The sequence below is a fragment of the Oreochromis aureus genome, linkage group 3, assembly GCF_013358895.1.
Source record: "Oreochromis aureus strain Israel breed Guangdong linkage group 3, ZZ_aureus, whole genome shotgun sequence".
Taxonomy (NCBI): Eukaryota; Metazoa; Chordata; class Actinopteri; order Cichliformes; family Cichlidae; genus Oreochromis; species Oreochromis aureus.
The window spans coordinates 6,735,338-6,748,468 of record NC_052944.1 but is presented as its reverse complement, the minus strand read 5'-3'; the positions used below and the strand labels follow the sequence as shown (position 1 = coordinate 6,748,468).

Genomic DNA, 13,131 nt, shown 5'->3' with positions numbered 1-13,131 from the left:
TAAAAGTGAAGCCTTGTGGTTCCTGGAAGGAAAAACACGACTTTTTCAAGTCTTTGTCCTGTTTTTATGATAAATGTACGACTTTAATGTGAAACATTCAGAGAGTTTTTCTCTTGTTGTGTTTGTTTGAAGCTGCTTCCTGTTGGCTTCAGCTGTTTGGAGTTTCCATTTTCTAAACTTCTACATTCTGAACCTTCTTCAGCTCTGAACAGATGATGAAACACTGAATGATTTCAAGCTCACACTTTGTCTAATAAACTTACATCTTTCATTCTTTATACAGATTGAGGGGCTGTGGTTTGTCAGAGATCAGGTGTGATTATCTGGCAGCAGCACTGAAGTCCAACCCCTCCCATCTGAGAGAGCTGGAGCTGAGTAACAACAACAAGCTGCAGGATTCAGGAGTGAAACATCTGTGTGGTTTCCTGGAGAGTCCAGGATGTGGACTTGAAACTCTGAGGTCAGTCAGCATGTTTTAGTTGTGCTGAGATGAATATGATGTGAAAGTTGTGCTGACACTAAACTGCAGACATCAGGCTGATATTATACTGATCCACACTGAGGATCTTCATGGTAAAGTCTGTTTTCTTCTTCTCTGGTTTAGTCCATTGACTGCAGCAGAACAATGTTCACATTTCAAACAGTGAGACTCAGCGTATGGCCCGCGGCCCACACGCTGCCTGCCCACCTTTCCTGATTCAGAGAGGGGACCCTGATTAACTGTGTAGTGTTCTTCCTCACAGTTCTAAGTATCAGACACAACAATGAATAATCCACAGCTGACTGTCTTTAGCAGGTCAAAGGTCACGGCACACAGCAGACAGTGGGAAATATTCTAATTCTGATCATTTATCAGCACATATCCATATGTATAAAAACAAAGCTGACACTGTGAGACTTGATCAGAGGTGTGATCATCACAGCAGAGGCCTTTGTGTCAAAGTCACTGAGGATCAAACAGAAACACATGAAGCAGATTTTCCTCTTCTTGTCACGGCTGGGGCAGCAGTCGTGTTGTGGAATGAATGAGGACCCAAGATGCAGATGGCGGTGGAGATGCGAATGAGGATTTATTTGCAGTGAGAAATAACCAAAGCCAGGGCAGAACTAAACATAAACCTAGACTGGGGAAACTAATCACAAAAGGAGGACACGGGGCGAGGAACAGAGAGACACAGAGAGACACGGAGTAACACTGAGGATTCACTGAGGATGAACACAGACGACGCCACGAGGAGCACAGGCAGACACGCAGTATAAATGCACACACCAGGTAATCAGGAAATGGCACACAGGAGGGGACACGGCTGGAACCAATGGGCATAACGAGACACAAACCTACAAAGTAAAACAGGAAACACACAGACTGTTTTACAACACAAACACGGGGACACGAACAGAGCACCGAGGACAGACACAGGTAGGGCTGATAAAACACTAAACTCCAGGTTCAGCCCTAAACTAATACAAAATCAGAATAAACGCAAAGCACAAAATGAAATCCAAGGAAACACAAAACGCTGGGTCAAAATGACCCAGGACCATGACACTTCTGACTTTTTATAGCAGATAACCTTCAAAATATTCTGCAGTCGATCAAAAACTGAAGCAAACCATGAATCAACATGTGAACATGAGCTGATGCTGCTGAAGTGAAGCAAAGTTACAGAGGTTTGATTACAGACACAGCTGAGAGTTTGTAATCTGTCATCATTTTAAAAGGTTTCAATTTCTTCAGTATTGAACAGCAGAAATGAGGCTTTGTTTTCGGAGGCCGACAGCAGTGAACACAACAGCAGACTGGTGCGTAATAAGCAGTGAATAATACGGTGGCCCTGAAGTGCAAACCACAAAAACAAATCACAAAACACACAACAAATTGAAAAGCGCAAAAACAAATTGAAAAGCGCAAAAACAAATTGCAAAGCGCAAAAACAAATTGAAAAGCGCAAAAACAAATTCACTTAACGCAAAAACAAATTCACTTAACGCAAAAACAAATTGAAAAGCGCAAAAACAAATTCACTTAACGCAAAAACAAATTGAAAAGCGCAAAAACAAATCACAAAACGCACAACAAATTGCAAAGCGCAAAAACAAATTGAAAAGCGCAAAAACAAATTGCAAAGCGCAAAAACAAATTGAAAAGCGCAAAAACAAATTCACTTAACGCAAAAACAAATTCACTTAACGCAAAAACAAATTCACTTAACGCAAAAACAAATTGAAAAGCGCAAAAACAAATTGAAAAGCGCAAAAGCAAAAACCAAACCGGAAGAGGTAGGTACCAATGCTGCAACAACAGGCATCACTGATTGGATGATGGATCCGTAGCCTTTTGAACCGGAAGTTGTTCTGTTCGGAAGTTTGGTGACTGCTCTACCAACTTTTTCCACAACTTGGACAAAACATGTTGGCTGTATCCCAATTCAGGGTCTGCAGCCTTAAAGGCTGCATTTTAAGGCCGACACGTCACAGCGGGCGCTACAAGGCTGTCCCAATTCAAAGGCTGCTCGAAATGCGGCCCTCAAATTCGACCTTCATTTCCCTGAATTTTAAGGCTGTGGCGGTGTAGACTTCGTGGCCCAACATATCCCACAATTTATAGCGCGGCAGTCACTGTGGATAATTTTGCTGCAGACGGCAGAAGCGTAGCGGCCGAAGAGTAAACTGTTAAACGTAAGTACTGAATATGATGTCACTTTTTTATGTGCAAATGTTTAATAATGAGGAACATTAAAACATTACTGTTGGCCACATGTCGGCAAAGTTATTTGCCATTAGCGATGTTTGTACTTTCAGCGTTTACTTTGTTTTAAAGCATTTAAAATATAATAATACAATAGTTGACCTTAATCTTACAGAGAATGTGATGATTTTATGGATAATTAAAGTCAGTCATATATCCACAAACACAACAAGCTGAAAGTCAGTGATGCTGCTCGGTTTGCAGTCCTGAATATCACGGCACAAGCAGGATTCACTGCACTGTTAATGTTAGCTATGTTATATTGCTAGCTATGTTATATTGCTGCCTCTGTTCGGTGGTGTCGAGCCAAACGGACTTTAACGTGTGTTTGAACGAGCTGACGGTTCACTCGTTAAGCTGAAAGAAAGATGCTTTAATCACAGGAGTCACACGTGTCCACTGGACCATCTGGGAACTCTTCTTGTTTAGCACTCGTAATAACACAAACACTAAATCCTCCTTCTCTTGTGCTGTTTTGTAGCAGTGTATACACCTGAGACTGTCACCTGTCTGTCTGTCCTGCACTCTCTCTGTTTCTTTCTCTCTGATTGTGGAATAAAAGTATGAACATGTATTTATAAGTTACACTTGTGTTTGAATCCTGCAGCTTATCACACATTTGATTTCCATGTGTGACAACTGCAAGTGTCCAGAGTGAGGACAGACTGAGGGACCCACTGCTGCACATCATCTGTGAGGCTTTGCACCCCTGATGATCCACCAGGACAAACTCAGCAGTGTGTGAGGAAGAGGAGGAGGAAGAGCCAGCAGCAGCTGACAGATGGAGAGAATAGACAGACTGTTCCCTGTTTGTGAAGGACTGCTAGAAACATTTAAAATAACTAATTATCTGTCCTGAATCATTATTAGGTAATGTTCAGATAATTTGATCATTCCAGTGTTTTCAGTGTGGGAGAAAGTACTCAGGGCCTTCAAGTTACACACTATGAAAGGCAGCACCAAGTTTAATATTCAGAAACCTAAAGTATGTATCAGCAGCAGAATGGAGCTAAAAATAAATGTTTGTTTCAGTTCTATGAAGCTTTGAGTATTTTGGATTAGTAGTACTGCTGTGTTTGTTGCATCATATTGCTGTAATTGTTTATATGCTTTATATATTCTGAGGTAAGTTGATCTATAGTGTTACATCATATTCTATAAGGATGTTATGTGTTTGTATACTTTCTGCCCAGTTTGACCCATTTAGCAGAAGTCAGCCTGTTTAAGGCTCTGATATCTATTCTGTATGACTTAAAGCAGTTATGACATGGTCTGATTTTCTCACCCAATAAAGGGATATTTAATGTATCAGTCTACTCTTCATTCTATCAGACACAGTTATCACAGCTCGTACATTTTCTATTTACACATATATGTAAGCATTGAGCCAAATTTAGTAATGCCAACATATTACACGGACAATATTTGTCTCTTATATATAAAACATCTACATATACACTGTCAAAGATACTTGAGTGTCTTTGAGTGAAGATTTAAGGTGATAGGACATATAAATAACTGCAACTTGAATCTTTACTGAAGCTCAGTATTAGACACAGAGTTCACTCACATGAATTTCACTCACATGTGCTGTACCAGTGTACCTGCACATGTGATGTGACAATAGAAGTGATTTGATTTGAGAGTTCAAACTCACTGCTGTAATAACTTATGATTAATATAATAACTATAATGTTGGCCATATCATATTTACACTGACTTTAGTCTCATGAACAACATTAGCTAATTGTTATTTACTAGCTAATCTTAAATGACTGTTCAGTACAGATATGAAGGCCAGCAATCATATTTTACAGTCCTGTGGTCTCAGCCTCAGATACGTATTAAATCACACAAAGCTCGTGTAGAAACAAACACACGAACAAAATATGTTCTCCTTCATTTCCGTCAAAGCTGTATGAAACGTTTCCAGCGGTTGGTGTTATGGTTGCTAGGCAACCTGGGCAGCGCGACGGAGGCTAGACCGTCCCATTTCACAAGCCTCGCACTTCCGGCCTCAGCGGTCTTTGAGTACGCGGCCCTTGAGGATCGTTGAGGCTGCGTACTTAAAGGCTGCAGACCCTGAATTGGGATACAGCCGTTGACTGCTCTTTCTCATAACCACGTTCGGCAGAACAACTTCCGGTTCAAAAGGCTACCGGATCCATCATCCAATCAGTGATGCCTGTTGTTGCAGCATTGGTACCTACCTCTTCCGGTTTGGTTTTTTGTTTTGCGCTTTTCAATTTGTTTTTGCGCTTTTCAATTTGTTTTTGCGTTAAGAGATTTGTTTTGCGCTTTTCAATTTGTTTTGCGCTTTTCAATTTGTTTTTGCGTTAAGAGATTTGTTTTTGCGCTTTTCAATTTGTTTTTGCGCTTTTCAATTTGTTTTTTGCGCTTTTCAATTTGTTGTGCGTTTTGTGATTTGTTTTTGCGCTTTTCAATTTGTTTTGCGCTTTTCAATTTGTTTTTGCGCTTTTCAATTTGTTTTGCGCTTTTCAATTTGTTTTTTGCGCTTTTCAATTTGTTTTTTTGCGTTAAGTGAATTTGTTTTTTGCGCTTTTCAATTTGTTTTTGCGCTTTTCAATTTGTTTTTTTGCGTTAAGTGAATTTGTTTTTGCGCTTTTCAATTTGTTTTTGCGCTTTTCAATTTGTTGTGCGTTTTGTGATTTGTTTTTGTGGTTTGCACTTCAGGGCCACCGTAGAATAATGCAGAAAACAGATTTTTGAAGGTAAACTGTTCTTGAAGTACACTGAGAGAGAGAGAGCTGTGCAGGAAGTAAACGTCAAAGTCAGAGAGAATTCATGACCATGTTCATCAAACGTAAAGCGTAGTTTGGATCTTCTTTGCTGCTGGTTCACTCAGTTTTGGTTGGAGACAGATGAAACCTGCAGCTTCAGGATCTGTGAGCTGTCCACTTTCAGCCCCGACGGCGTGTCCCTGTACGTGCCGTCGGTGAAGCGATCCACGCTCTGTGTTTCCATCTTTGTGTGTTTAGCTGCTCTCATTTACTGTTTTATCTGTTTGCTTGTTGTTGAAATACTTTTGGGAGCTTTAACCTGAGATTCTGGCAAAATACATTTATATTAAAAATCCATTCAGGATTGAATGAATCAACATCGCTTTATTCAAATTAAAACCATTTAAATAGGAAAATCCATTTTTTACAGCCGCCTCTAATGCTGGGTAATGTCAGCTGGTCCATGTGCAGCTGGCTGTGAGGCTCAGGGAGCGTCTACAAAGTGCAACACTGAAAGAACATCATCCATAAATATTGAGGAATAACTGGACTCTCATACAGCGAGACTCAAATACCTTTAAACATCAGCTTATCCTGCTGATCCAAGTCCAACACTGAGTTTGTAAAAACATGTTTGTCAATCATTTTGTTTGGTTTCTGAGGAAAATGATTCAATAACTTGCTGCTAATACACAACATTTCATCATATTTCCTCATAACCCTCTTTTGTCTGACCATTTGATCCCATTTGAATTTGCAATAAAGGATCCACAGAGTTTGGTGACAATAATGACAGTAGATGTTTGTGTGAAAGTGCTGGAAGCAAATGAGTGTGTGATGTTCTTTCAGTGTTGCACTTTGTAGACGCTCCCTGAGCACTGGTCTCACAGCCAGCTGCACATAGAGACCAGTGTTGTTAGTCCAGGTCAGAAGATGACTTGTTGGAATGAAAATGAGCTTGTAGTTTGTCTGCTTTAATCATGTGACTGGAAAAAGGTGTTGGACTTCAAATATGTCCATTTCTTTCACACTTCACCTTTAAAAGTGAAGCCATGTGGTTCCTGGAAGGAAAAACACGACTTTTTCAAGTCTTTGTCCTGTTTTTATGATAAATGTACGACTTTAATGTGAAACATTCAGAGTTTTTTCTCTTGTTGTGTTTGTTTGAAGCTGCTTCCTGTTGGCTTCAGCTGTTTGGAGTTTCATTTTCTAAACTTCTACATTCTGAACCTTCTTCAGCTCTGAACAGATGATGAAACACTGAATGATTTCAAACTCACACTTTGTCTAATAAACTTACATCTTTCATTCTTTATACAGATTGGAGAGCTGTGGTTTTTCAGAGATCAGCTGTGATTATCTGGCAGCAGCGCTGAAGTCCAACCCCTCCCATCTGAGACAGCTGGAGCTGAGTAACAACTACAACCTGCAGGATTCAGGAGTGAAGCATCTGTGTGGTTTCCTGGAGAGTCCAGGATGTGGACTTGAAACTCTGAGGTCAGTCAGCATGTTTTAGTTGTGCTGAGATGAATATGATGTGAAAGTTGTGCTGACACTAAACTGCAGACATCAGGCTGATATTATACTGATCCACACTGAGGATCTTCATGGTAAAGTCTGTTTTCTTCTTCTCTGGTTTAGTCCATTGACTGCAGCAGAACAATGTTCACATTTCAAACAGTGAGACTCAGCGTATGGCCCGCGGCCCACACGCTGCCTGCCCACCTTTCCTGATTCAGAGAGGGGACCCTGATTAACTGTGTAGTGTTCTTCCTCACAGTTCTAAGTATCAGACACAACAATGAATAATCCACAGCTGACTGTCTTTAGTAGGTCAAAGGTCACGGCACACAGCAGACAGTGGGAAATATTCTAATTCTGATCATTTATCAGCACATATCCATATGTATAAAAACAAACACTGTGAGACTTGATCAGAGGTGTGATCATCACAGCAGAGGCCTTTGTGTCAAAGTCACTGAGGATCAAACAGAAACACATGAAGCAGATTTTCCTCTTCTGGCTTTTTATAGCAGATAACCTTCAAAATATTCTGCAGTCGATCAAAAACTGAAGCAAACCATGAATCAACATGTGAACATGAGCTGATGCTGCTGAAGTGAAGCAAAGTTACAGAGGTTTGATTACAGAGACAGCTGAGAGTTTGTAATCTGTCATCATTTTAAAAGGTTTCAATTTCTTCAGTATTGAACAGCAGAAATGAGGCTTTGTTTTCGGAGGCCGACAGCAGTGAACACAACAGCAGACTGGTGCGTAATAAGCAGTGAATAATGCAGAAAACAGATTTTTGAAGGTAAACTGTTCTTGAAGTACACTGAGAGAGAGAGAGCTGTGCAGGAAGTAAAGGTCAAAGTCAGAGAGAATTCATGACTGTTAATAGAATGTCAAATATAATGTCAGTATTATCTTTTAATTATATAGGTTTACTTATGGTAGAATGCTGCATGTAATCATTTGTGTTTAGACGTATGTAGTTGATAGTATCCTGGAAGAATGTCTCATCCTAGGAAGCTTGTGTGATTCCAGAGTGTTCTGGTTTTCACACCCACATCCTGGGAGCATGGGAGAGGTCCTACCTTCTTTTATTGTTTTATGATAGGATAAACGTATCTATGTCTGTTTTACTCTAAGTGCATTTTGTTTAGATGAACTGCTGGACTTCCAGGCCAGCAGGTTTAGGAAGTCATTTTATGGATTTACACACACACACATACACACACCTAAACATCCACATTCCAATGTAAGGAGCAAACACCCACTGATGTATAAATAAAGGCCAGGGCAGTTTCAGAGCGCGTGTCACAGAGCCATCACTCTCACTGTGGATGCTCTGTGCTGCCCTTGTATGCAAGTAAAACTGTGTTTCTCCTCTCTGATTCTCAACTGAAGAAGTGTTTTAGAATAAATCTCCTGACAATGACGATGTTCATCAAACGTAAAGCGTAGTTTGGATCTTCTTTTGCTGCTGGTTCACTCAGTTTTGGTTGGAGACAGATGAAACCTGCAGCTTCAGGATCTGTGAGCTGTCCACTTTCAGCCCCGACGGGCGTGTCCGTGTGCGTGCCGTCGAGTGAGCGATCCACGCTCTGTGTTTCCATCTTTGTGTGTTTAGCTGCTCTCATTTACTGTTTTATCTGTTCGGTCGTTGTTGAAATACTTTTGGGAGCTTTAACCTGAGATTCTGGCAAAATACATTTATATTAAAAATCCATTCAGGATTGAATGAATCAACGTGGCTTTATTCAAATTAAAACCATTTAAATAGGAAAATCCATTTTTTTACAGCCGCCTCTAATGCTGGGTAATGTCAGCTGGTCCATGTGCAGCTGGCTGTGAGGCTCAGGGAGCGTCTACAAAGTGCAACACTGAAAGAACATCATCCATAAATATTGAGGAATAACTGGACTCTCATACAGCGAGACTCAAATGCCTTTAAACATCAGCTTATCCTGCTGATCCAAGTCCAACACTGAGTTTGTAAAAACATGTTTGTCAATCATTTTGTTTGGTTTCTGAGGAAAATGATTCAATAACTTGCTGCTAATACACAACATTTCATCATATTTCCTCATAACCCTCTTTTGTCTGACCATTTGATCCCATTTGAATTTGCAATAAAGGATCCACAGAGTTTGGTGACAATAATGACAGTAGATGTTTGTGTGAAAGTGCTGGAAGCAAATGAGTGTGTGATGTTCTTTCAGTGTTGCACTTTGTAGACGGTCCCTGAGCACTGGTCTCACAGCCAGCTGCACATAGAGACCAGTGTTGTTAGTCCAGGTCAGAAGATGACTTGTTGGAATGAAAATGAGCTTGTAGTTTGTCTGCTTTAATCATGTGACTGGAAAAAGGTGTTGGACTTCAAATATGTCCATTTCTTTCACACTTCACCTCTAAAAGTGAAGCCATGTGGTTCCTGGAAGGAAAAACACGACTTTTTCAAGTCTTTGTCCTGTTTTTATGATAAATGTACGACTTTAATGTGAAACACTCAGAATTTTTTCTCTTGTTGTGTTTGTTTGAAGCTGCTTCCTGTTGGCTTCAGCTGTTTGGAGTTTCATTTTTTCATAAACTTACATCTTCAACGGCGATTTTCTTGTGTTGTAACCCTCCTAGAAGGTTGACGTGAAGATTGTAAAAGGTAGATGGGTTTGTCTCTTCGATGATGATTTGGCTGTGTTGAATCCAATGCCAGCGAAGCTAGCGGCACACTTGGCTTGAGTGTTGTTAATGTATTTGCCATATAGTGTGGGGTGTGTCGACGTGCTGGGCATATAGTACAATTTTCCTTCGACACACTTTGTCTAATAAACTTATATCTTTCATTCTTTATACAGATTGAGTTTCTGTGGTTTGTCAGAGATCAGCTGTGATTATCTGGCAGCAGCACTGAAGTCCAACCCCTCCCATCTGAGAGAGCTGGACCTGAGTAACAACAACAAGCTGCAGGATTCAGGAGTGAAGCATCTGTGTGGTTTCCTGGAGAGTCCAGGATGTGGACTTGAAGCTCTGAGGTCAGTCAGCATGTTTTAGTTGTGCTGAGATGAATATGATGTGAAAGTTGTGCTGACAATAAACTGCAGACATCAGGCTGATATTATACTGATCCACACTGAGGATCTTCATGGTAAAGTCTGTTTCCTTCTTCTCTGGTTTAGTCCATTGACTGCAGCAGAACAATGTTCACATTTCAAACCTTCAAAGAAGAAGAAAAATCCTCCACTGGATAATTCACTGTGAAACTCTCCAACTCTTCATTCCACCTTAAAGTCTGTCTGACACTGAAATCCAAAGCAAAATGTGCGTTTGCTTTACAGACAGCAGTCCAACACAAACATACACACATCATCCAAAACACAGTCCAACATCCAAATCTCCTCCACTGCCAGCATGAATGATGGGAAAGAGAAGGAGGAACACTCTGACATTCAGGGTTAGAATGAGTTTCATGAAGCAGACTGTGAAGATCAAAGCTGCATTAGAAGCTTACATGAATGAATGAGTGGACAGAAGTGGACAGAGATCATCTGAAGCACTTCAAAGGCTTTAAATCAGCACATTTCTCTTTATTCTTTATCAACTCTGTTAGTTTCTCTCAGTTTTCTGTGGAATGAAGCTAACAGCAGGCTAATAAGATGCTGACCAATAGGTTTCTATTAAAGGTTGTAATTTGTATATGAAAAAGTGCTTTGGCTCAGCAGGGATCAGCTTACAGGTAGAATACAGCTGCTGGATGGGATTAGCATGTCATAGCTATCTACCAAACTGCTAACTGGGGGATTTCAGGCCATCTATGGATCATTTTTGCTAACTGTTTATTCAGCTTAGGCTCACAGGGCTGCAGCCTGTGCCCTAGCTGTCATAGGGCAAGAGGCGTGGTCCACCTGCACAGGTGAGCAGTCCATCACAGGGCCAACAGAGAGAGACAGAGAAGCACTCTCTCACATCCACACCTACAGCCAATTTAGAAGCACCAATGAACCTAAGCAGCATTTCATTGGACTGTGGGAGAACATCCAACCTCCACAGAAAGGCCAACAAGTTTCAACCTACAACCTTCTTGCTTTAAGGCACTAGTGCGAACCACTTTTCCCCATTTCAGCCCAAATCCTGCATCTTCCTGTTTCTGACTCCAGGCCAGCTCCACTAACACTTTCTCATCAGACACTGCCACCTAGTGGAGGAAGTCTTAGTTCCATTTGAAGCTTCAGATGACAGTTAGTTCCTTTACAAAGAGGTGGAGGTGGTGGGGACACAGCACCATCATCACTGAGTGCTAGAGATGGGTATTGTTTAGGTTTCATCCAATACCGGTGCCAACCCGGTGCTTTTGAAACGGTGCCGGTGCTTAAACGGTGCTTAAAGAATGGAGAACACAAACTTTGTCCAAAAACCTCTCATGTTCAGCTGTTTTCCACTTTTTCATTGGTCATGAACAGATGATGAAACACTGAATGATTTCAAGCTCACACTTTGTCTAATAAACTTACATCTTTCATTCTTTATACAGATTGAGGGGCTGTGGTTTGTCAGAGATCAGCTGTGATTATCTGGCAGCAGCACTGAAGTCCAACCCCTCCCATCTGAGAGAGCTGGACCTGTATGGAAACAACCTGAAGGATCCAGATGTGAAGCAGCTGTCTGATCTTCAGCAGAGTCCAGACTACAGACTGGAGACTCTGGAGTAAGTAGAGTGATGGAGTGAGTGGGTGGTGCTGTCAGCAGTATTGTACTAAACACAGTCAGTATGAAACAAAGATCCAGTGTTTCCTGTAAAGCTGCAGCTTCTCAGTGAAGCTGTGAGAGGAGAATGGTGACAGGCTTCAGGATTGGACACAAACACTTCCTGTTTCTGACCTTTATGGTCACCATGGTAACGGCTGACACGCTCTGATCAAACACTGTCAACAGCCAATCAGCTCTCTGAACAAAGCAGCACGCAGACCAATGACTGCATTCATTTTCAAGTTTAAAGCAGTGAAGAACACAGTCTGTAGGTGAGGAAGACTTTAGTGAGAGCAGATGTTTGGATGGAATTCCTCCAGTTAACAGCTGGAACCGTCCATCTGGATTGTTGGGCTTGTTGTTGGGGTTCCTACAGAGCTCAGAGTGGACACACCAAGGTTCTTCTAATGAATGAAAGTCCAAACTCAAACTAGGAGGGAAAAACATTTTCATCAACTTCAATAAAAATCCAAAGATTAGAAAAAGTGAAGCAACAATGAGTCCTAGTACAGTCCCAGCACTGAAGTCCCTGCTGCTCTTTATACTGGATGTGCTGCATCACTGACTGACAGCTGATGAAGAGTCTCTGGAAACACTCGTTTATCTCCTCTGCTCTTCCTTCTTCTCTCTGCAGGTGGTGGACATTTTAAACAGGACGGTGTGTGTGCTGAGAGAGGAGCAGCTGTGTCCTGATGATCCAGAGAGGTTGAAGCAGCAGCAGCTTGTGTGTAGACGCTCTGACTGGGCCATGTTACTGGGAGGTGGAGAGGAGAGCTTCATCCAGCAGTGACTGACAGAGGAATGAAGTGCAGATGACTGTCAGTGCTGCAGAGTGAACTGCTCTGAGAACAGCTCCACTGTCAGACACAATGTAGAGTCCAGCATCATCCCTGTGGGTCCCTCTGGATCTGACAGAGGATCATCAGTGTATCTGGACTGCTCTGCTGCTGCTCTGTCCTTCTACAGTCTCTGCACAGTCTCTGTCTGACTCTGGCTTCAGACCCTCCTGGATCAAACTCACCTGGAAAGACTTTCAAATTCAAATTCAAATTTTATTTGTCACACACACAACCATACCCAGTATGACATGAGGTGAAATGCTTGTAGCTGTGCAATGCCCGACCATTAAATGACAGTGGTTTTACAGTATTTACAATTTACAGGTTATTACAAAATTTACTGATTTAACTTAGAAATTTACAGTAAAAATGTGCAAATAGCAGAAAGAGATTATAAGGAAGTGTACATGAAGAAAAACCAGAGTGTGTGTGGTGATGTGATGTGTGTGAGAGTCCAGTCTTATAGTGATGTGGTGTGTGTGGGAGAGTTCAGTCCTACACCTGGTTCACGCCGCAATGTATTGCGCCATTTTCCGGCTCCACAAATCAAAACAAA

At 41.4% G+C, this 13,131-nt stretch overlaps 1 protein-coding gene across 1 annotated transcript; it reads left to right on the top strand.

Annotated features, from left to right (window-relative positions):
- Positions 1–305: 305 nt before the first annotated feature.
- On the top strand, positions 306–11,687 carry LOC120438831 (ribonuclease inhibitor-like; the record flags this gene model as incomplete). The annotated part of the gene is made up of 4 exons (XM_039609272.1): positions 306–460; positions 6,811–6,987; positions 9,849–10,025; positions 11,522–11,687. Coding segments are annotated over 4 exons (675 nt in total), but the record flags the coding sequence as incomplete, so codon positions are not given.
- Positions 11,688–13,131: the final 1,444 nt, after the last annotated feature.